Consider the following 23,677-nt stretch of genomic DNA (forward strand, 5'->3'; position numbering starts at 1 on the left):
AAATAACGCGTCAACAAACCAACTCTTGACTTTCGACAGTCATGCACGCGTCCACCTCAGCAAAGGTAATTGTATCCTCTGTTACCTCAACAAACATATAATACTGTGCTTAGAACCAGGAAATATATGTTTCAAAGCTGCAAGCGCAAGTTGACGAACTGCAACAGGTCCTTGGGTCCGTTTTATTATTGGCCGAACTCTTTGTCTATTACTGTGAAGCCATAACTTACTATATGCGTTAGAGAAAACGAAGACGCAGAAAAGATTGTTTCGAAACACATCAAGCTATTGCATAGATACAATGAAGCCAAGGACGCCACGCAGGTTTGATCATCCCAGCCAATCTTTGTTGATCTGCTGAATTTGTACTGACCACGTTAATCCCAAAGATCTTGATTGGAAGGGTGACGGATCTGTCATTCATCAATAGACATGGACAAACTTATATTCTGTGTTTAATTTCAGCTTGCAGCTCTGAAAAGAACTACTGTTCGGCAGATTCACCTTGACTACGAGTTACTGGACGACGACAACAAATAACCATGCACTCAACTCGTGCTTCCAAGCATTTCGACGTGACGCTCACAACGTTGCAGTACACCTCACTGTATGACTATGACTTATCCTAAATGCAGACTTTATTATCCGTTGCTGTCGTTATCATTATCATTATGCGAAAGTGCGATCCAACTTGTCCCACAGCCTGCCCATACATCAATAACCCTTGCACTCATACTACTGCTATCGCTTCCACCATTTGGCCATATTTTGATAGGTCTTTCAACATTCCCTGTCGTGCCTACGCCCAAGTTCCCGTGCTCATTCCATCCCCACGCCCAAACTTCCCGTTCCCTATCATCGTCATTCGATATTTGGCTGTGAGATGTACTAGATGAAAGTACAGCAAAGAGGGCGAGAACATGTTCGCTGCCACAAGCTACTTTCAATAGCTCACGGCTCTTAAGCTCAAACGGGAAGTTAACCAAAGTCGATTGAGATGAGCCACGTCCATCCACTTCCCTTCCAAGCTGTCCTCGGCTGTTATCGCCCATCCCAAGCAGAGTCATCCCATCTTCTTGCTTGACTACGGCGTAAGTGCCGTTCCACGTGCAGTTTATACTATGAACATTGCTTAAGTTGTTGATGTCCTGCACCTGACATTTCCTATTTGATCCCAAGGCAGATACACGACCCGAAGAGTGCAGTATGACAGTGTGTTGATTTCCAAGAGAACATGATACTATAGGATCTCCTGATTTATCACTGGGTATTCTTCGCGGTCCTGCATGGTCCTGAGGAGCTCTTTTGAGTAGCGTTACACCCAGTTGACCTTGCCTTCCCGCCCCCCAGCCGATCAGAAAAGTTTCCTTGACTCCATTTTTTCCTACTCCTACCACCTCGGCGACAACATGTCGAGGACCTGCATTGAGCGATTTGATGAGCAGACTACTATCTGTTTCAAGTCCCTCAACAGCTATCGCGTGAGGTCCGAATGGCGCTGATTTTATCTTCGCAGATTCCACACCCAGCGCTCCAAAGTCATTTGAACCCATAGAGATCAGAACATCAGGGTGATTCGGTGAAGACAGAACAAGGTACGTAGTTTCCCAAGCTGCAGCAATGAGACGGCACGTATATCCGAGCGGCGTATATGTATCCTGTAGCGGCATTGGTATTCGCCTGAATTCTGTAGCAGAGTGCACTTGACCCAGCGTGGGTCCAAGTTGTCCCTTACTGCCGTCCCCACAACCCCACAGCTCTGTATATGTTTCCAACCCATGCTCGTCACTACGTTGCAGGAGTATTAACGTGTGATTGGCACCACATGTCAGTTGAAGAATTCGCCGTATGGTGGAGGGAAATATGGAAGCTGATTCAGAAAATAGACAAGGGGCAAATGTATGCGAGTCATCGAATGTTCCGTTGGAAAGTTGACCGCGTGCATTAGAGCCTGCAACCCAGAGAGAATATAGATTGGTCATGAGAAACAGGACACGGATAAAATGACTGTATGCTGGCAAGTTCAAGTTTGATCAAGAAATCCTGAGAGTCGATGGAACGGGTGATTGTCGGCGTTTCCGATAAGAGTTGCCACAACAGTGGTAGAACTTGTTAAGGAATTATAAGGGTACGCTATATAGTACTGTACATATGCAACCATAGTAATAAATCTACATGACAGCGGTAAAGAGCATTGAGAACATATATCCAACTTGAAATGAAGAGTCAGCTATTTCAATACATAAGGAGATGTGCCAGCCATGCATCCGAGACCATGTTACGCGCTTAATTTCATACAAGTTTGCATCCCATGATTTTCACTAATCAAAACAGTCAACAATCAACCGCCGTTTATATAGATAATATGGACGTACCAGATCCATCAGGTTCTCCTGCAGCATACAACATCTCCATCGGATGGAAAGTGAGAGAGGTCGAACGAGGAATAAAAGGAGATGGTCCTCGCGGATTGTACGAAGTGAGGCCTGTGGGCAGTTGCAACATCGACAAAGGTGGAGACGGCCTCAAGAGAGAGTGTACCATGAGACTTTGATGTCTCCAGTGAGTGGGAGTAAGAGCAGACGTCCTGTAAATGAATGTGAACACGTGATCAAATATTACAACAAGAAAAATGATAATCACGTAGCGAGGACGCCAGCGGAAGAATGCATGTCAAAAGAGGATAAACCACCAGGATGCAGATCCCAGGTCTGGACAGCTCTATCAGAACCTCTAAGATCCCAAAATTTCACTTCGCCGTCCAAACTAAAAAATTCAATGACAAAAATGGCCTTGCTGTATAGATAATGCTTACCTTGCAGATAGCAACTGTGCTCCTTGGGTTGGATGCCAGCGAACGTTTTGAATCCATGAGGAATGCTCAGGATACGATCGGACAATCGCATCCTCTTCACCAAGCCTACGATCAAATACCCTCACAACGCCATCCGCAAAGCCAGCAATAAACATCGATGATGGACCATTGTCTGAGACGATGGCCGTTACAGGACTGTCAGAGTTAGTTTCCAGGTCCTGCACACAAGTAAATTCAAGTACGACTTTGGAAGATAGAGAAAACTGACCAGGACTTGGGTCTCTGAGTTCGCATCCCAGACTCGAATAATGCGAGAATCCCCTCCTACCAGCAGAGACGCACTGCTTTGTTTCCAGTCGACGATAACTCCGCTGCCTCTGCGAACCTGAATAACGTCGTTGAGAGCGCGGAATGAGCTAACCATCTGAACAGGGCCCTGGTTCATCAGGGAATCGTAGTTTCGATACAGGCGAACTATCCCATCGGCTGTACGACAATGAATATTTAGGCAATTTGATGAGAAAGGTATCAGCCACTTACCAGCCCCAGTGACAATAATTCCTCCCACATCCTGATTGATGATGTGGAGTGAAGTGACACTTGTACCTTTTGGATTACCATTGCAGAAGAGATTCAGCCGTTTACGCTGTGACCAATCCCATACACTAGGATGTACGGTGAACAAAACGCATTGGGAGAAGGATATAAACATACCTAATCATATCCGTTTCATTGGCTATAACGAGATGAGGATCATAAGAATGAAAAGCCATCGAGAGCGGTTGGCCGCTGATTTGAATGCTTGCGACGGCGCGATCCCATCGAGAAGACTCTACAAACAGCTCGAGATGATGAGATCAAGCTTTTGACTAAAGATGGGATAAACTCACCCGCTACAGTCGTTTGCGAATGAGTTTCCATCGTGACCTTTTCGTTCCGCTGCTGTCGCCAAACCTGATAGTTATATTGTATGCTCCCTGGCTCGTCTGCTTCCGTTTGCTGTGATGGAACTGTTTAGGGTGCTGATAGAGGGTTAGCGAGAATAAAAACGTACCCTCATCTGAGGTTCCTTGAAATACTCGCAGCACCAATCATAGAAAGTGCTCTTCAACGGCAGTACATCTCGGATTCCAGCGCCAGTTCCCAATCCAAGAATAACACTACTACTATTCGAGTCGATCGAGAAAGTGCTTCCACATGGGCTGTTTAGAGAACCAGTGCCGTTGTTCCCTCCTTGGTGCCGCTTCGAATAGGTGGCCGTTCGTCTCCGCGCTCTTAATCTTTCCATGTCCTCTTCCATTAAAGCTTCCATGACATCCGAAGGCAAGAAATCCATCGGTACTTGCGATCTATCGCTGGAAGAACGAGGCGAAGGGTTTGGTGAAGGAGGGCGTGACCTGTTAGTAGGCGTTGGAGGCCGCGAATATGGCGAAGTGTACTGCGCGATGTTCAGGTTAGGCGACGGAGGGCGAGACGCATCCAAAAGATCCGGACGGGGAAGCACAGATAGTCCAGGGCTCGGTGGAGCGCGAGAATCATCCACCGTTGGGAATGCAATGGTACCCGCCAAGTTCCTGAGAGCATTGGCAAATGACGATGTCCTTCGTATGGTATTGGTAACGCCCGTAGAAATACTGCTTGTCATCGTATCGCTACGTGTGAGGGATGGTCTAATCGGATGTAATGGCGAAGGTGGCGCTTGGCTGAGCAAAGGCGAGGACTGTAAGGAGGCCACTCGGGAATGTGTGCCGCCTGCCGTTGTTGCCTGGTGATCTGTGGGCAATGGAGGGGTGTCGAGTGTGGAGCATTCCAGACGAGTAAAGGGGGATTCTAACAAAAGTGCCATAATGTAGTCGATGACCGTCTGGGCATTTGTAGCTACTTCATGATAAGGGTCAATCGACAGTTCCAGGAGGAGGACGAAAATCGTGAAGAACGAGGACAGCAATACACGGTTCTCCTCCCGCGCGCCATCATCGTCTCCAAAGAGGTCTAACCATTCTGATACAGCTTGAGCAGTCATCTCCTCTTCGTGTTTCTGAGATGGTCCCTCGTTCCTCCACTTCCGATCTTCTTCCCAATAGATCCAAGCGCATATTACGAAATAGCCTCTCCATTCCTTCACAAGGCAGCTGACGAGGATAAGCAGTTCTTTGCGGACCATGGGACTGGCATCATCCTTAGTCGCAAGAGCTGCGCCCGTAGCAACGGCAACTTCCATGCGGAAATGAATTCTCTCCTCGAGCTGATACATTGTTCCGCTACCTCCTCCGCCGTTCTTGTTTAGGTCCGGAGAACCCGAAGCTCCCATAAACGTACCCAATGAATACAAAGCCGCTGCACGAACCTCAGGCGACTCGTCCGAAAGCAGTAATATGAGCTTGTCTTGGGTGCCCTTGTCAACGCCATAGACTTTTATATCATCATTCGCGTCCCAGATTTGGGCGATACACAATGCCGACCACTGTCGTAACAAGAAGTCGCCTTCGTCTAATCGATCAAAGCACTGATCGAAAACTCGCTCGCGCCAACACGCATTCTGACCGTGGGGATAATCCCGTGCTATAGCAGCGAGTACAAAAGCGCACATGGCCTTATGCTCAGCACTGTTCGGTAGGACAGTGAGGCTTGGTTCCTCTTGCAGAGCAAGGACATTGGCAAAATATTTATAGCCTTGCGTGTTGTACAGATCGACTTGGACCGTAGGATCAACAGCGAGTATTCTGGCCCAGATGAAGATCAGGACGGGCCTAAGGTCCTGGCCAGCGGCTTGCAGAAGTTTGGATATATATGGAAATATCCCGATGGTGAGCACAAGGTTTACTGCCCATGGCCCAAGATCAACGAATTGAGAGAGGAGGATTAGTGCGCGCAATCGGTGGGGCTGTGATAAGAGAACTTGGAGAACAATCGGTAGCTGATCGGGTGGTTTACGAGGGACTAAATCATTCTCGCCCGTCTTCCCATCGACACCATTAACACCATTAACAATATCCGAACCATCAAACCTTTCTCCGCCATTCTGGGTTGGAAGTGAAAATGGACCACGTTTCGTGAGAGCAGAGCCGCCTCGAGATATCCAGACCTCGAATGCTGTGAGCTGATCGGTGAAAAAGCGACTCGATACGTATTGGTAAGGCTTCTCCGATGAGGGACTCGTGGATGGAGTGCTATCCCTTGCTACAGCCTGCCCTAACCGTCTGGACCTCGTCGCGTGCATAACGGGACTCGTTGGGGTACTACTGACGTTTGGACTTTTTGCAAGTAAATCAGGTAGCTGTCTGAGGCAGGTATCGACTGCTAGGTCCCACGATGACCATAAAGGATGAGTATTGGTAGATGGAAGGGCGGGATATGTATGAGGTGTACAGTGATAATTCTTCATGATCCGCTCTGCGAGCAGAAAATTGCGGAAAAGGGATGCAATAAGGAGGTCCGAACGATATAAACGAGTGAAGACATCTCGAGAAAAGGTAGTCCAAGCGATGGTGTCAGTGATGGCTGTAAAAATCCAATTAAGTTCTCCAAGAGGCGTTCTACGGTCTTTGAGGTCACCAGGTAACTGCATGACCATATCTGCTGTGATATTGTTGGGAAGCTGGTGGTTCATAATGAAGTAGCGGAGCGCGATATCTATGGGTGACGTGAGGCAAGATGTGAAGATATCTGCAGGAAGCTCGGGGCAAGATGGAAGTTGTTCATGTGCCGCACAGGCAGCTAATTGCAAAGAACTCATATAAGGTTGCATGCCATCTGCATAGCCTCCGCGTGTCATGAATATATCCTGGTCGCGGCGCTCAGCGAAGGTATTAAAGTTTTGTAGTAGATTGCCAGCAGCCGAGCAATCCCATATATACACTCCTGGCGATCCGAGCCAAGTCTGCACTTCCATCAATGAGACCGGAATATATTGCGTATAGTTTCGATTGAAGCACCACAGCTCCCCACTAGGAGTTGGCTTTGGGACACCGTGGCCATTGTAGTAAAAGCACACAGTTTCATCTTTCGCCTGTTTTCGCAATGTCATGCAGAACCGCCGTAAATCCTCGTAAGAGGGGTCCAAAATAGGTTTGTATGGAATCTTGAGACTAAGGCCTTCGAACTGGTGCTGTAAGTTGGTTCCAATAGCTTCCAGAGCCTTATGAGACGGCATTGTGTGTGGATCCACCCAACATTCCAAGACAGCACATGGGTTTGTTTTGATAATGTCTGGGGGATCTACATCGATGTTCAGGCAAAGAACAAGGGCAGCATTTGCAGTCTTGAGCTTTCCAGGAGCCGAGCCACGCCACGGAAACAAGTTAGCGGTGTAGGGCGAGCGGGGAGCAGGATTACCGCAGGAAATATGTCGTTTAGCTGACCAATATGGCACGATGGGAACATGATCCGGAAGAGTTTCGTCTGAAGCGCTTCTTCCCATTCCCCGCAACAAGTCAACGTCGTTTCTGCCATCAGTTGTTTGATTGGAAGACGGATCAGACAGCGAAGTAGAACCCCAGCCTCTCTCGGTTTCCGACCCCACATCAGAGCCATGGCGCTCGACTCTCAGACCTGATTCAACAGGCCAAGAATCTATGCCTGAATGAAAGAGATAAATGGCGAAAAAGAGAGTGCACAGGAATGCGACGCGTACCTGGTGCATGACGTCCGTTTTGCATCTAGCTGAAATGCAGAAAATGTTACAAAATAATGCCCTCAAGATGCAGCCTCTGGTAAACGAACAACGATGGTCCGGATGTATGATTGTGAGCGCACAAAGTGCAGTCCAATACTATAGTTGCGACTGTGGGGTCACGTCAATGTCCTTGCTGTAGTGGCCGGAAATGTGACGGTGATGCACCGTGACGGTCCACGGTGTCACATCATCACAGTCCCAGACCCTGGCTACACGGTCCACCAGCTATATGCATGCGTACCCGTAACACTTGAAAGTGCCCCATATATCAGTGACTGGCGTAATTCTCCAGCTAACGTTCATTTTATCGGTCTAGGGCATTTCTGACATTCCTTTGGGATGTCGGCCAACGAACCTCCACTTGGTGCTTTGGTCGAGATTCCTGCAGGACGAGGCATCGCTCGTTTCTGCGGAACAACCTCTTTCTCAGCCGGAAAATGGGTAGGAGTAGAGCTACACGAGCCCAAGGGAAAGAACAATGGCTCAATACAAGGCATCACCTATTTTGCATGTAAACCAGATCACGGAGTCTTCGTCAGGCCAAGCCAGGTTAAGGTCATTTCAGCAGAGCCCGAGGCTCCTCCAGTTGCAAACGTGAGCCATCTTGCATATCTCACTTTCGAGCCAGCTTATAATTGACTATATCGTAAAAGCGAATCCCATCTGCACTTGCGCGATCTACACTGGGCCATCAGCGGACACCCAGCACTGGACTTGCACGAGCCTCTTCTTTGAGATCAGCCGCTTCCTCTTCGTCTCGTTCTTCAAGTCCTGCAAAACCACATGCCAGCGCACTACCGGCTGCAGGTACTGCAGCAAGCCCTAGGATATCCCGTCTCGCTCCCACTTCTCCTGCTAAACGCATTCCAGCTCTTTCGCTTCAACCTCGGAAATCTTTCCCGCGACAGTCTTCTGCGGAAAGTAGCGCACCTCTTAGCCCAGCCTTTCCACCACCACGCATCACCGAGTCTCCTTCGCAAGAACCTTCATTATCTAAGGGTGTGTCCCTACCCAAACGGATCTCTTCACCCCCGTCACCACCACCACACAAGTCATCCCCACTTCAAGCCCCTAGTCTAGTCCCACCGCCTGTCCCCATCGCCCCATCACTATCAAACGGTTCCACGTCTATTCATGTTGCTTCCCCTGTCGCTACCAAGGCTCCTTCCCAACCTTCTTCGCCAGTCGTTCAACGTGCCCAGGATGATCAGGAACTCCAAGAGCTTCGAGCCAAGATCCGAGTCCTCGAAGCAAAACGTGCCGACGACGCTCGACACGTACGAGAGCTTGAAAGTCGCCTTTCCGAGGCCGAATCCTTCGTTGCCCTCCGTCCCAAACTTCAAGCCAAACTCAGTCAGCTTCAGACAGATCTAACCGCGACGCGCCGCGAACTTTCGGACGCGCAGCAGCTCGCTCAGCTTACCGACAGTAGATCAGTTGATTCGCAAGAGCAACTGGAGATGGCGATGTTGGATAAGGAGGTAGCAGAGGAACGTGCAGAAATCGCTGAGGCTGAGCTGGAGGAGGTTAGAGAGAAACTAGCAGTCGTAGAAGTTGAGATGAATGTCCTGAAGGAAGGTGGAGGTAAACCCTCCCATTATTACCGAGGTATACGCTAAACTTGGATTTCCAGATCCTGGAGAAGGGGGTGATTCTAATATCAAGTCTTCTTTAGCGTTCATTCAATTGGAAAAACAGAATGAACGCCTCAAGGAGGCGCTTATTCGGTTTGTCAATGTCCTCACGTTCTGGTAGCCCCTCTTTTGAATCATCGTGTATAGGTTACGCGATATGTCACAAGAAACGGAACAGGAGCAGCGCCGTCGTATCACGGAAATGGAGAAAGATATCACTGGCGTCGATGATCTTCAAGGTTTGCACTATTAGTGAAGTAAACGCAGATATTAATAAACTTGCACAGCTTCATATGAAGAAACTTTGATCAAATTATCAAATGCTGAAATTCAGATTGATGACCTCAAACTTCAACTCGACGACGCCCTAGGTGCAGAAGAAATGCTCGTGCAACTCACAGAGCGTAACCTTATGCTTGGTGAGGTAAGTATAGGTTCGCCATAAGCCATTTATTGTGCATAACCGCTCCATTTCCCAGAAAATTGAGGAAATGCGTATCACTATCGAAGACCTTGAAGCTCTGAAGGAACTCAACGATGAGCTCGAGGAAAACCATATAGAAACGGAGAAGTCCATGCAAGACGAGATAGGTAAACTAGTATCTTCGATGTGAATTGTATGGTGTCTCACAGGATACCTCAGATGCCAAGGATTCAGAAGCTCGTGAACATATACAAAAGATTGCGAATCTCGAAGAGGCCTGTCTAGATCTAGAGAACACTATTGGTCAATTCCGAGAACTTGTCTTACAGTTACAAGGGTATGCAAATCTGTCGAAGTCCTGAACGACTAATAACTTATTCGCTTCTCTAGGGATCTTGATACTCTTCGTTCTCAAACTCAAACCGCTCAGCATGAATCAGCCACAGCTGCCTCACAGACCGCGGCTATGATGTCTCTGAATCTCAAGCTACAATCCTCTGCTTCCAAGAACCAGGCCAAGAACATAGAGCTTGAAATCAGGAAATTGGAGGCAAGGGAGAGCCGTGAGCTGCTCACCATTGTTCAGGTATGATCGGACCACAGACGGGTGCTATGCAAGACTGATTAATAATTGCCATCTAGCCTTATCTACCCCAGTTGTATGTCGAATCGGATAGTGACGCGACAAGCTGCTATCTCTTCTTCCAGCGCCTTGGATACAAAACTGATCTCATCAACATTGTCGTGGCGCAAACACACGGGCTTCCTGAGTCTCTCAATGGACCCGTCTCCGATGTTCTGGTTGGCGTCTGTGAGGTCTGTATAAACGTTATGATCATGGTGCGATAGCTCACACCTTCTCAGATGCGTGGTCGTATTGCTGGCCTTTCTACTTTATGCAAACGTTTTGCTGCCATTTTGCGCCACTGTGATGTCGAGTCTTTCCTGAACATCGGTAGGATTTACCCAGAGATTGCACCAATGGAGAAACGAATCGATATGCATATTGACCTGCTCCGTCGAGATGAGTTCCGAGAAATGGAATGTGTCAGTGACATTGCCAAGTGAGTTTAATATCAAACAAGGGGATGTTCATTTGGCTTACCATGCCCAGGATGCAAGCTCAATTCGATCATCTCGCCGAAACATACTTCAATGGCTTCGAGCATGATCTTGGTGAACGGGAGCTAGGATATGCACTATCGTTTGATCACGATTTAGATATATTCGGCGCATCCATTGGCCTGACGAAGACCTCGGTCGAAGCTATAGTTAAAGATCAAGGTAGGTCTCGTCCCTTCTTTCATTTACACTTGCACCTCACATATCTCCTGCAGATGTTGTTTTGGACATGGGAGGTTATGATCCTGAAGTTGAACTGTTTGAGCCCTTGTATAAACTATTGGATCAATGCAAGACTGCGAGAGTTTTGTCTAGGTAAATAGCTCTCCTTTTCTACAGACTGTCTGCTGATATACGATTTAGGAAACTTACAAAGCGCTTGGAAGACCTCATTCACGACTCTAGTGCTCTAAAATCTCACATGCTTCCACAGCTCAAGGCTCTTAGCAACACCATTCCTGAGCTCGTTAATTTCGGTATTTCTGTAAGGAGTAACGCATACTTGTCTATCCGCCCTCTGACCATGTAACACCCTTTAGCTGGCCCAACAAGTTATACCTCATCTAAGTGATGCACGCGGTGCTAAATGCGCTTTCCAACTATCAACTGTACTCAATTTCGTCAAGCAAATGGCTTTGTCGACGGTTGCCAAGGATATGAAGCCAGGAGCATCGTGCTGGGAAGCTATCGGCGAATCAGTAGCTCAACTTTCTCAAGAGTGTAGCAAGCTTCTTCCTTTAGTCTTGGACGGAGAAAATGTCTGCAAAAGTAAGTCCCTCTTGTTCTGCGTACAAGTCACGTGTCTCCATCTGCTGTAAAAACAAGTTTCCGGAACGGCGCCTTGGGTCACCCGTATCGACGAGATCAAAACAAGCACTGCAATCAATGTGGAAGCCGAAAGGAAAGCTGTGCAGTTGCAAGATGAGATTCAAGGCCTTGTTCGAAGTCTCAAAGCCAAGGACCAAAATATCCAAGAGTCTGTCGTCAAGATCGAGCTTATGGAACGTCGGATGGAGACTGTCAAGAAACAAGCCGATACCATCGGCGATCTTGAGATCGAGCTCAACAAGGCTAGGAAACAAGAACGCTCCTATGAAGAGGCTATGGAGCAACTGCAGGCCGATCTCGACGCACTGGAGCAAGACAATGCGAAGTTAAAAGTGATGTCCGCTGGCCCAGAGCGACAAGGTACGTGTTGATAGTCTTGAGCTAATTTTGGGCCTCATATTCATATCATCTATTCCTTCATCACAAAGCATCAGGCACTCAGCCTACAGAAGCGGAAAGTGTTCCCATAGAGGGAAGCTTAGAAACTTCACACCTACTAGAACAGGCTAGTTTCTTACTATTCCTCCGGTTCTCGTGTTACATCTAACTGTGTATAGATCGATGCTCTCCGTGGAACTGTCCGATTCCTTCGAACGGAGAATTCATATCTTAAAGGTCAAGATCTGCTCAAAGAAATACAGACCTTACCGCCTCTTTGCGAACCTGTTATTCGCGTACCAACACCTCCGCTAGATCCTTCTGGTACATCAGATTCAGAAGAATCAGACAACGAAGCTGTCACCCCTCCACCAACACTGCGTTCCTTAGCCACGGAAACGAAGTTCCTCTACCGCGATGTCATGAAGTTTTCATCATCCCCACGGGTCGTTGATCTTTCTGCCCTGAATGCGAAGCGGACAGAAAAGAACGGGAAGACGGGGAAGGTATGGATGCCCCGGAAGGAGACGCCAGCACACCAAGTTCTAGAAAGGAAACTCGAGGGTGAGCGGCTGAATAGAAGAGTTAGAGGCTTGTTGGACCGTGCCAGTGCAATAGGAGGGTCATTTTAATGCACTTTCTTTTTTTGTTTATGCTTCATACGCTGATACCCTTATAATCACACACTGTTCCCATACCCTACATGCATTTCTGCGTATGATAAACAAATATATCTAGGATAATCTTAGTTGTTGTCGCAGTGCGGGTGTTTCCTGAGGTGGCTTAGCTAAGCACAGCTATGGAGCGGTTTTTCCCGGAAGTTGGGTTTGCCACATTTTGCCAGAGACCGCCACCGTGCCACCCAGGTTTTCTGCCACAAGCTCTGCCACCGCTGGCTGCCCGCCACCTACTTGCCACAGACAAGACAAAGACTGAATATCGTGACCGCTGGTCCTTCAAATAAACAGGAAAATAATTGGAATATAAGTGTGAGCCCCCATCAGGCATCCCAGATGGTCCGAGCGCAGGTAAAGGCGACGGTACGTCCTGTTGATGAGACTCGACAAATGATCAGCCACCTGAAAGCTATTTTGTGGCTGGCCCACTTTAGCCAGAGGAAAAGAAGGAAACTCAGAAGAAAAAGACGCCACAGAAGAAAAAATCGGCAGAGACAGGGGTATGGCCTTGCAAAATAAACGGTTGCAACAAACAATTCGCTCGTGAAGCCGATCTCAAACGGCATCAGAGGACAACCAAACTACATTCTATGCCTGGATTGTGCGTATCCGTTCATACATTATAATATCCGATAATCGTGTTTGACCTGAACATGGCTTTTTACAGTGCATGTCCACAATGTGACGCGACTTTTACACGGGTGAATATTCTATCTTATTTTACTGATTCTTCAGGAGAATGACCATTCACTAGACAGATGCCTTGAGGAGACATCAGAAATCCAGGTGGGCTTATCAGTAATCCTTGTCATGCACTTCCTTATATTCGTCCATAGGCATAATGGAGTAATCATAGAACCAGCCGATCCTGACAAAAAGAAGGGCAAGTTGGAGGAAGAAGGAGCCTCCCCATCAGGATCAAAGTCGAAGAGCCCAAGTGCATCGCCGTCGTCAAAGGAAAAAGAAAACCCTCCTAGTACGCAAACACCTCCTAGTGCTCTAGCACAACCAGGTACAGCAGGTCCAGCCAGTGGTCCTCACAGCTACTACCGTCAACACACCATGAATGGTGGTATGTATGATACCCCAGCTTCCGCTCCCATGCACTCATATCCGCCAGTCTATGTGCCTCCGCCGCCGCCAGGTATGGTAATGGATGGCCAGTATCCTCAGGGCATTGGACTGCCTACGTCCGCTACCAGACTCCACCAGGCTAATTGGCCTCCTCCACCCCCATGGGCCCCAGATGGCAGCCAACCACAAATGGGCCCCATGAGTTATCATCAAGTGCCCGGCCCGCATCCTGCCTATTATGCCTCGCCGTATTATCGTACTTCCATGATGCCTCCACATCCACATCCTCCCCATCAACCTCAAATCAATCCCGAACTCGTCGCTCAATCTCAAATGCAGAATGGAGGGCATTCTCAACCACCTCAGAGTGACGGCTCTTCGCGTACCGGCACTCCAGCTATGTCGAGTATCCAGAATAACGTAGACCCAAGATTATCCCAAGCAGAGCCAGGTCCCAGCCAGCAGGATGGGGGCATGACGATATCAGAACGCTCCACTGAGAGCGGTCAAAAGCTGACGCCCGTAGCGCCCGTTATTGATCCTTCACTAGATATGTCGCCCGCGACTCAGGGTACAAACCCAAACATATCAGAAGTCAAATCGGTCTCTATGGAAATCACTCAAGCTGCCATGGAAGCAGTCTTGGAGTCTGCTAAGCGCGAGTCTAGTTTGGCTGGGACTCATAGCACGGCTTCCGGTACACCAGAAGTTGGTAGCGCTCGCCAGCTTCAAACGGAGCTAACCCAGGAACAGGCTCCACAGGAGGCTGATATGGAGGGCGATGCAGATGCCGAAGGGGAGACCGAAGGAGTCCAAGAGGATGATATACCTCTTACCCGCGAGTCTTCCTCTGCCGGCGATGGTGGTATACCAGGAAGTGATGTTCCCGCTTATACGGGAGCGGCGTCTCAGCCACAGACACTTGATCGTCCTGAACCAATGGAGCAGATGCTCACCGAAGACGGCGAGCCAATGTTAAACCCAGGTAATACTATAATTGCGCTCTTATCCTATACCGGACTTGACTTATTTTCTCTATAGCTGAGTTATTGACACAGGTCAGTTCTGGTGCGATAGATCATCCAATAGGTCTAATGTTAGACTTTGTGTTACAGGAATCTTTAGCTTCTCCACCACCTTCATAAATTCTACTCTAGCGCTTGATATTCCTTCACCTTGTCTCTTAGTTTTTATTTTAGTTACCTTTACGTGTGTTGTAGAAAATCCAGGACCCATAGCGTAGGCGAATGCCATCATACAAATAAGGATGAGTACATTGTATTGAAAAACTGTTGCAAATAGTAGGAAATGTGCTACATGCCAATGCTGTGGAGAGCTGTGACGTTAAATATCAAATGTATAGAGATACACTGTGTTATCGCTGTTGAGAGCCATCGCTGTTGAGAGCGACAGAGAGAATGGAAACAAATGAGAACGAGAATGGAAATATTATCGTAAAGGAACGTGAGATGAGATGCTTAGATAACTTGTACTTTTGGCCACTTGTACTGAGGGCCAACCTAGATAACAATGAGTTGCCGCGCAAAATACAAAAAAACGAGTGCGTACCAGCTGGACACACATAGCACCCATCTTGTGACCGACCTCAATACACTCGTCCAAGGGCTTTCCAGCAACGAAAGCACCAAGGAAACCTCCAGCAAATGCATCTCCAGCGCCGTTGGTATCAACGATCTGATCACTCGGGATGGCATTTACACCATATGTTTTGGGGCTATCCGGCTCCGCAGAGGATACCACGATAGTGGAGTGTGGTCCTTGTGTGAAGATGACGATACGGGGGCGCGAAGCGTTGGATTTCGGGAGGGAGGCAAGTGCTTTGGCGATGGCGGGTAAGTCTTTGCTGTCCGGTACACCATTCGCGCTACCCCAGGCCTCAGCTTCGCTCTCATTTCCAATGATAATATCAGTGTGAGGGATGACTTGTTGAAGTTGAGCCCCGAAGAATTGAGAGATGAAAGGTGCCGATAAATTGAGGACGAACACCTTTATTCAACATTAATGATGTTTAATGATGATATAACGAAAGGATATCTTACCTTGGATGCGTTAGATGCCTTCTTTGCTACCTCGAGGACAGACTCGACTCCATGAGTCAAGAAAAATCCCTCGACATAGAATACTTTGGCAGCATCAACCAAGGGAGCAATGGCGGACGACGAAAGGTGCGACTGTTCGAATTTCTCTGCAGCTCGCAAGGTGGTGACCAGCGATCTAGTGAAGATATACTATCATCAAGAGGTGGGCATCATGTAGATAAGAATTGTACTCACCGATGGTGGCCTGTGATGACAACGGCGCATGCACCAGTCTTTTCGCCTTTTTTGACAAGATAAGCTTCCTGTAATCCTTCACGTTTGTTAGCAGCTTTTAGCTGCTCTGCTAGTTCATCGTCTCCGACGCAACCGGTGTAGACTACGGAATTTGGGGGGAGTATGTACTGTGAGATAAATTGTGAGATTGCTAGGAGAATGCTGCGATAAGATAACTCACGGCAGCACCACGAGCAGCATTTTGCGATGCACCACCGGCAACATATGTTACTTTGTAGTTTGCGACGACTTCATCGTAGCTATAAAAGTGTTTGACCGTGCAGGGCAGCGATTCGCACAGAAATACTTACATCGGTGTATGCTTCTCCTCAGCCAGGATAGCATCATTAGCTTTCAGATCATATTTCTTCAAAAGTTCCTCCCCATTTGTTACCTGCATGTCAAGCAGGGGGTTGCCCAAGCAGAAGAGGGAGTACGTTGGGGATGCCATGGCGATTACGAGGAAATGGGATGATGGAAGTAAGAACGATATCGACTGAGGGAAAAAAAGAAATCTGCCGTTGCAGGCTGCCACTCATTCCCAAGTCGAGATCTCCCATATGCGCACATACATCGATAACAGCTACCGAAAAGCTCCCTGCTTCTTCGCTTACGACCAAGAATAATGTACATGAGTATATTAAACATGCAAGAGAGCCGAGAAAATCAAAACAACTTGATGAATGTCTTCAGGATAACAACTGTTGTACGCTAAATTCTGCCTTGACAGATGTGTCAATGTTTCTAATATACAATGATGTGTTATATGCAGCTTGGTAGTACGCAACCCAAAACAAAAAGATGAGCAATGCCAAAAAGTAAATTGTAGCAGGGGTAAACTTGAGGTAAAATGCTGGATGTGCTAGCGGCAAAATCTGAAATGAGAGAAATGAAAAAAAATATACTGTTTTGATATCTTGAAAGCGCAGACTATTCCTCGCTATTGTGTAGCATGGTAAGCACTCGAATAGTAGATGAGGTGATCGAAAAGCTCTCTGCAAACTGCGGGGTAAATGTGATGCCCCTGGCTGCTTGAGCTTTGATGTTACACAAATCCGCATGGGCAGCAGCAAATGCGGCCTTGGGAGATGAGCTATAGGGGGTGCAGGCATATAGATACGACGCTTTGATTTTTTCAATCTCGCCCTCGGAAAAATGACAGCCGTTTTTGAAAGGAAGTTCTTTGGCAAACTCGGACGCAATCTTGCGGTAATTGTCATTGCTGGATTCTTGAGAACTTGTATGCTTGGAATTCTTTCTTGGGGACCCTTCCCGTTCTCTAGCGGACTGTGCACTAATTCTTTTCCAAAAAATCCCCACCCCGTCGACATGCTCCTTTATTTCGTGCAAGTTATGAGAAAGCCCTGGGAAACCTTGCTTCTCTGCGTTTACCGCCCTTTTCTCGGCGTCTTCGAAAGGTTTACAGAGGTCTTTATCCAATTTCCTGTTCAGAGTTTCGCCACGTTTTTCATATTGATTTAGATGCGTGTCTCTCAGTTTAAGACCCTCGTGAACAATGACATCCAAAATAAAAGGCTCGGACGTATGTCGTTTAGTTATATAAGTCGTATTGTTGGTGACCAGGAATCGGTCAGAGGTTTCGACCTTCTTCATATAATACGCCGCCTTGGAAGCATACGCTCCATGATCCTTTTTGAATATTTCAGACCTCACGCGTAGCCCTGTCTTGCTCGAGTCAAGACAAGTAGTGAACCTGCATGATTTGTGAGCCTGAAGAAACGTATGAACCGGGATATTACTAACATATATGCCATACGAACAGCTTGTTCGCTCGAATAACCGTATTCATAAACGGCGAGGTCGTGAAATTTCGAATAGAGACCAACTTTTGTCTCTGCCAATCCCAGAAGCAAGATCGTCTGGAATTCCTTTTGCGCCTGGCCTGCTGATAGCGTAACCACGCGCTCATCAAAATCCATAACGGACTCGACGTGACTCTCGAACGCATTCAACAGACCAACGAGTTCTTCAGTGAAAGGAGAGTTCTTGAAGCTATCCACCAGCGGCTTTGACCATATAAGGGTCACGGTATCTAACGAAACCTTCAGGTGACATATACAAAATGACTGAACGATACTTGCCTCCATCATAATCTGATGGGCAGTATAGCTCAATCAACAAAATTCAGGTGAAATAGAAGCAAATTGAGCTCACCGCCTCCGCCCAGCCAACTTGCTAAAGACCGATCGCCTTTTGTAGAGAACACGATCACCCCGTAATAATTATCGAGTTTAGGGTGGCTCACGGCGGTGACCTTCATTGGGAAAGATTTATTTAGTAGCATACTATTGAATTAATACTTTCCGTAGTACGCACCTTTTGAATGTCTGAGGGTAAACGAGTCGGATTTCTGGTAACCTGACCACCGTTGGTACTGCCATGAGTCTTAGTCTACAAATACCACCAGGGTAACTACCTACCAGTACTTCACCTCGGACCGTATCAAATTGCGCTCCTGTTGCAGGGTTTGTGAGACTTTCTGATGAGCGGAAATGTATTTCGCCTTCTTTTAGAACTCCAAATGGATCTACGTGCAATGATTTACTATGTTTGAAAGCCGATATAAAGATAGTACCCACCAGGAATAATATATGCATCTGCTGATTCTTGAACAGGCATATGGAAAGAGGAGACATACTGATTAATGACCATGGTCAGGATAATCTTCAGCTTATCGAAGAGGGGCTGCAAATTTATAGGATGGAAGCCTGCTTGAATAAGTGTCATCGCTGACTCGTATACGCTGGATGGCTGTCCATCGTATCCTGGTGATAGCGGGCTACTAGCTTCTTCCTTGCCAAAGTCGTCATCGCTATCCTGCTCAGCATCTTTTTCCGAACGATCTCGCCCCAAACCTAAAGCACGAGCTTGGCCAGCAGCACGCTTTCGTAGCCTACTGTGCACAACATGGCCTGCTCTCTCTACAGCCCGCCAAACGGATACCATAGCGTCCGGACCATTCCATTCCGTCAATGACTTGACTTCCTCGCCAAGTCCTTCCTTCATCAAACTTGTGATTACTTCATTAGGCACACCATTGAAAGAAAGATTGACTATGGTCTGAGCGGAGATACGGCTTGGAATGGTGGTGCGAGAAGGAGCAAGCAAATCGAATATCAGATGTGCTCTGTCGACTAGTGCTAAAGGTGGCAGCTTGATTTTGTCTTGAGATGGCCGAATCCAGATTTTTGGCGGACCATCAGCGAACTGCTCACTAGGATCAGGATGTAAAACCCACATCCCCTTCGAACCGGCGATACGCCCCTGCACAGCGGTTGGACGATTCGGATATTCCATTATGCGCATTATCTGGGTCAGCCCAGCACCATTGATGAACCCACACCCATCTGTCATGCATTTCGCTGCGGGAGGCTTTCCTTGACTTTTATCATGAGGAGCAACTATGCAACCATATGAATGGTAAGTTATGAAGAGTATGAGAATACGAACTTTTGTCGTCGATAGAAAATATATCTTCAGGAGCAAACTCCAACACAGGGACCGAGGTCGATAGTCCAAGCGCCCAGCGCGTAGACCATTTACTGATGGGCTAGCAGAAATATAAGTATGCTAGAGAATGTTGCTGTTTGTATGATTGAACCTACCTGGTTGCTATTTAGCGACAAAGGATTATGCCATTTCACGAATTCTGCAAACGAGAGGCGGTGCTCATCACCGTAAAACGGGAGGGGTTTACGTTGATAGTCCTCATCAGATTCCATCATATACAAGCTGTTGTCCTTCGCATGAAAGGGGACATATATCCTGCCACATAATACCAGCTTTACTCCAGATAGGAACCCTCTGAGCTGGTCCCCTTCGCGAAGCAGGAGATCATCAGGAACGGAGAGCTGCAGCATCCTCCGAGAACCGAGAAACCTCGAAAACCGGTTGGACCTCCTGATTTCAGGTTTCTCAAGTTGGAATGAGTATGCTAATCGGCTTGAGGTTGGGTTTTTGACGAGCCTGACCCGTTGTTGTATAGAGCCCCCATACCAATTCCGCTGCCCTTCCCATTCTCCCATTAAACCTAGCCCACGAGTGAGGTTTTCTTTAATAGCCTTTTCTTCGCGATCGTATTCAGCCCTGCATATCTCAGTTTAGACAATCTAATATAGAGCACTGATGCTACGATAATGGCCTGACATACCAAACATCCGAAGCGGGAGGTTGAATGGGAACTGGTTTGTCACCAATGATCGTATTCACTTTATATGCCGACTGGACATTGGTACCTTTAAGGCGATCCAATTTTTCGGGTGTAACGTCGCTCCATTTCCAGGCTCCTCGAGTCACTCCACGTGCAATCTCATATATAACCCCCCACGCAAGGCATCTTGCATCCATGAGAGCCTGTACATTCCGATCATGTGAAACCATAGCTAAAGTGAGTTGATGTCCAGATGGCTCGAAAGCCAGAGTCGCTGATTTGACACGATGTTGTGCCTGGACTACTATTGGTTTGCGAACGGGAGCGGGCTGGTCAAAGACGTCAGAACAGCTCGAAGGAGGTGCAAATCCAAATCTCTCTGTTTGGTTGGCGGTCGTCCTTCGCACCTTGGGTGAGGGTCGCGTCGTGGTGTTTTGAAGAGTACGCTTTACTCCATTGGTCCTGGATTCTGGGAACAATACCAAAGACTTTGGTTTGTTTGGCGTAATTGGCGACTCTTCCTCGCAGTCTACCACTGGTTAGTGAGACGTATGTATACTGAGCGAGTGATCTAGTAAAATATGAGAGCTTTGCCTACTTTGCTCAACTATGGTATGGTCAGATAGATACAAAGGGTAGAGATATTGAGAATACCTTCGTCCAGTTCCGACTGCTCTGTATCTTTGCTAAGCCTAACGTTGCGTATGTCTGTGTCCACTCTCTAAGAGAGAAAGTTAATAATAGCACAACATGGATTACTGAAAGAATATACTGTATTGAATTTTTTTGTGGCACGGATTCGTACAGGGGATGGAGTGCCTGGTTCTTTTTGTTGATATACATTGAGACTTGCAGCGAGCCTGTCTGCCAAAGGTGTGATCATCGATGGTCTATGGGTCGAGCTGCTTGGTTTGACGGGTGAACTTTGTAATGATTCTAGAGTATTTTTTTAATTTAATAATCAAAGCCATGAGGCTTCATTTAATGCCCTCACCGATGCTTTGCATGTCGTCCCATACTAATTCATACACTTCGTCGCCAGGATAATCGTCTGAATCTGAGTCGTACGTCTGCAACAGCACTTGGTTCAGCAAACGCCACAACTTGAAACTTCAATGAATGCCACGAACCCGAGTCACTGGTCCGACCATTGTAATATAACAAGAAAGTTCGAGAAAGATATATACAAATTCGCGACAGAGCAGTAGTGCAAGAGGAACGCGTCGTGTGCGTCGTTTTGGTGGCCAAGTTCGAGTTCAAACCCAAAGATGCTAGGAATTGGAGACGTAAACCAATGCAATTTATGAGATATGAGAAACTTAAAGCCGGCAGGTACGAGACAAGCCAAGAAACTGGAGAGATAAGAGACTGTCAATGGAACGAGGCTGTGATGGTTACGAGCAAGAGCAACGAGGCTTGGAGTGTTTGAAGTGAACGAACTGATGTTCCTTGGCCCCAGGGTTGTTGAATAAGGAGACTATATAGCTATCAGGATAGTCAAGAAGCTGATTGTAGTATCTTGAGACAAAGTGGGAATCAGCGGCTCATCAAAGGCTTGAACTCAGACAAAGGCCATGAGGGTGTCTCGAGAGCGCACGTTGCTGAATTGATCTGTTTACGCAATTGCAAGTGCTGTAAACCTGCAGACTTTGTGCTCGTGATGAGCGGCTCGGCCGAGAAAGCAAAACCGACTGGCATTCATTCATTCTTGTCTTGAGGTTTGGTCCTCACTCAGGCTGACACTGAACTTGAACATTTCATCTCAGCGAACATAGGGAGATCGAACGTATGAATCCAGCTCTTGCTTGTGCTTGCCATACATATTCGAAACTGGAAGCTTGGTGGAGTTGGCATCTTGAATGTGCTGAGCACTTCTGTCCCACACTTGTAAACCTTGAAGCTTGAAGCTTGATAGTGTATTAAAAATATTGGGACCGAGCAATTTCAGACCATTTCCTTGCATATTTGTCCTCCCCTTGCAGGTTGACGAGCGCTTGTATCTGCCGCGGACTCCTAGCACCAAACACATTGCAAAAAAGACAAATAATTTGCTTCTGGCCAATGATCACAACGCCAACATAACAGCGATGCACGACGAAGGCTACATGTGGTGCAACAAATTAGACTCACATTATCAAAACACTTACAACGCTATGTTAAATATTGCAAAAAGTACACCAACCGAGTCGTAAAAAAAATCCAGGAATTGCATCACTTCCTGGCAAACGTAATCTGCAGCAATGGTTCAGCTTAGGATCATCAAAAAGAGCGTGCGCGATAGATACCTTGATTTTATTCTCGCCATCGAGTTTGTAGTTGTGTAACGCGTCTTTTGCGACGCCTGCACTGCCCTCGTCTATGTATTCCACGAATGCGATATCCTTTTTCGTTGGGATAAGACGGACTTCGTACAGATTGGGATATCTGACAGCGGTGGGTAAGTGTAAGCGAGTATAGATAACATGACTTGGAAACGAACTGAGAGAAAAGTGCCATAAGTTGATCTTTCGTAACATTTTCTGGAAGGTTTTGAAGGAAAAGAATCTTGTTGGGAGGTAGATATTCGTCTGGCATTTGTACATTTGGCCTTTTCGGGGCAGGCACAGCAGTAACACCGTCCACTAAAAACAGATATATTGAGCGAAAGAGATAATAATAAAGTGAAAGTAGAGTTGTCCGTACTTTCTGCGGCCATCCTCTTAGCACGGAATTTCTGTTTTAGTGGATTTGAATATCGCGTGTTCTCTGGATAACCCTCATGAGAAATCGAAAGAAATGAGAAAAGTCTAGAATTACTTTTGTGCTCTGCTCTCCGTGCCTTGTGCTGCTCAAAAGTCTCTCCTTCTAATCGCTTAACCACAGCATCAGACCGTGTCCGGGCAAATGAGATTTGCTAACACCTGAGTAATCAGCGATTGGTATCGGATAGGAAGTAGGGTCGCGTACCATTGGTTTTGAATATAGAGGGAATCCCCGAACCTCCTTCATCGCTTTTTTCGCAACTTCTGCAGAGTCGAATGACACAAAAGCCTGGCCCCTCATGCGCAGATTGCCGTGTGCTACAACATCCAAAACTTCACCATATGATTTGAATAGACCTCTCAGTGAGGCTTTGAGGACTACCAGAGAACAACATAATTAGCATGGATTGATAGTATATAACTGAAAGATTATGTACCATCGATTTTTATCTTCTCGTTCAAATTCTGAATGTACAGTGTCTCCGATATGACTTCAGGTTCTTCAGGTGCAGGCGCATCACCGTTTGCAACTGTAGGTACGACATCTTGCATATCATTCCCGTCTACTGGTGGTGGTGCTACTTCGGCCATCGTTTTGTGTAAGTTCGTATGTGACGGTAGGATGTAGCAGCAGAAAATTCAAGGTAGAGTCAACGATCCTCGTCGATATCTTGACTTCGCGGAAACACGAGTGATCTTTGTTTGTCTCTTGTTTGCACCAGCCACTTGAGCCAGGCTGGACCGGTGCGGCCGGTCGCCGGTCTATACTGTATCGCCGGCCATTCCCTGGCAGTCTGTGATAGCA

General features: G+C 47.2%; 6 protein-coding genes across 6 annotated transcripts; 1 reads left to right on the forward strand and 5 right to left on the reverse strand.

Moving 5' to 3' along the window:
- Positions 1 to 41: 41 nt before the first annotated feature.
- On the forward strand, positions 42 to 540 carry SERLADRAFT_443629 (uncharacterized protein; the record flags this gene model as incomplete). Its single annotated transcript, XM_007324256.1, has 5 exons — positions 42 to 65; positions 114 to 175; positions 243 to 324; positions 390 to 404; positions 466 to 540. 5 exons carry the CDS (start codon positions 42 to 44, stop codon positions 538 to 540), a joined length of 258 nt encoding a protein of 85 aa, XP_007324318.1.
- An 87-nt stretch (positions 541 to 627) lies between these two features.
- SERLADRAFT_454000 (uncharacterized protein) lies at positions 628 to 2,095 on the reverse strand (the record flags this gene model as incomplete). The annotated part of the gene is made up of 1 exon (XM_007324257.1): positions 628 to 2,095. One exon carries the CDS (start codon positions 1,980 to 1,982, stop codon positions 642 to 644), a length of 1,341 nt encoding a protein of 446 aa, XP_007324319.1.
- Positions 2,087 to 7,457, reverse strand: SERLADRAFT_454001 (uncharacterized protein; the record flags this gene model as incomplete). The annotated part of the gene is made up of 11 exons (XM_007324258.1): positions 2,087 to 2,321; positions 2,376 to 2,587; positions 2,644 to 2,766; positions 2,816 to 3,033; positions 3,084 to 3,301; positions 3,356 to 3,480; positions 3,530 to 3,647; positions 3,706 to 3,814; positions 3,870 to 5,957; positions 6,063 to 7,033; positions 7,367 to 7,457. 11 exons carry the CDS (start codon positions 7,455 to 7,457, stop codon positions 2,293 to 2,295), a joined length of 4,302 nt encoding a protein of 1,433 aa, XP_007324320.1.
- Positions 7,458 to 13,636: 6,179 nt separating this feature from the next.
- Positions 13,637 to 16,458, reverse strand: SERLADRAFT_358758 (uncharacterized protein; the record flags this gene model as incomplete). Its single annotated transcript, XM_007324259.1, has 6 exons — positions 13,637 to 15,147; positions 15,197 to 15,634; positions 15,688 to 15,862; positions 15,922 to 16,088; positions 16,142 to 16,220; positions 16,272 to 16,458. The coding sequence occupies 6 exons, from the start codon at positions 16,409 to 16,411 to the stop codon at positions 15,106 to 15,108; spliced, it is 1,041 nt and encodes a 346-aa protein (XP_007324321.1).
- Positions 16,459 to 16,890: 432 nt separating this feature from the next.
- SERLADRAFT_352904 (uncharacterized protein) lies at positions 16,891 to 20,361 on the reverse strand (the record flags this gene model as incomplete). The annotated part of the gene is made up of 8 exons (XM_007324260.1): positions 16,891 to 17,691; positions 17,775 to 18,013; positions 18,136 to 18,235; positions 18,402 to 18,508; positions 18,561 to 19,363; positions 19,428 to 19,531; positions 19,587 to 20,067; positions 20,132 to 20,361. 8 exons carry the CDS (start codon positions 20,359 to 20,361, stop codon positions 16,891 to 16,893), a joined length of 2,865 nt encoding a protein of 954 aa, XP_007324322.1.
- Positions 20,362 to 22,134: 1,773 nt separating this feature from the next.
- SERLADRAFT_480314 (uncharacterized protein) lies at positions 22,135 to 23,638 on the reverse strand (the record flags this gene model as incomplete). Its single annotated transcript, XM_007324261.1, has 7 exons — positions 22,135 to 22,363; positions 22,417 to 22,555; positions 22,611 to 22,752; positions 22,814 to 22,876; positions 22,928 to 23,024; positions 23,078 to 23,250; positions 23,310 to 23,638. 7 exons carry the CDS (start codon positions 23,461 to 23,463, stop codon positions 22,343 to 22,345), a joined length of 789 nt encoding a protein of 262 aa, XP_007324323.1.
- Between the last annotated feature and the right edge of the window lie 39 nt (positions 23,639 to 23,677).

The sequence above is a fragment of the Serpula lacrymans genome (genome assembly GCF_000218685.1).
Source record: "Serpula lacrymans var. lacrymans S7.9 unplaced genomic scaffold SERLAscaffold_18, whole genome shotgun sequence".
Lineage (NCBI taxonomy): Eukaryota > Fungi > Basidiomycota > Agaricomycetes > Boletales > Serpulaceae > Serpula > Serpula lacrymans.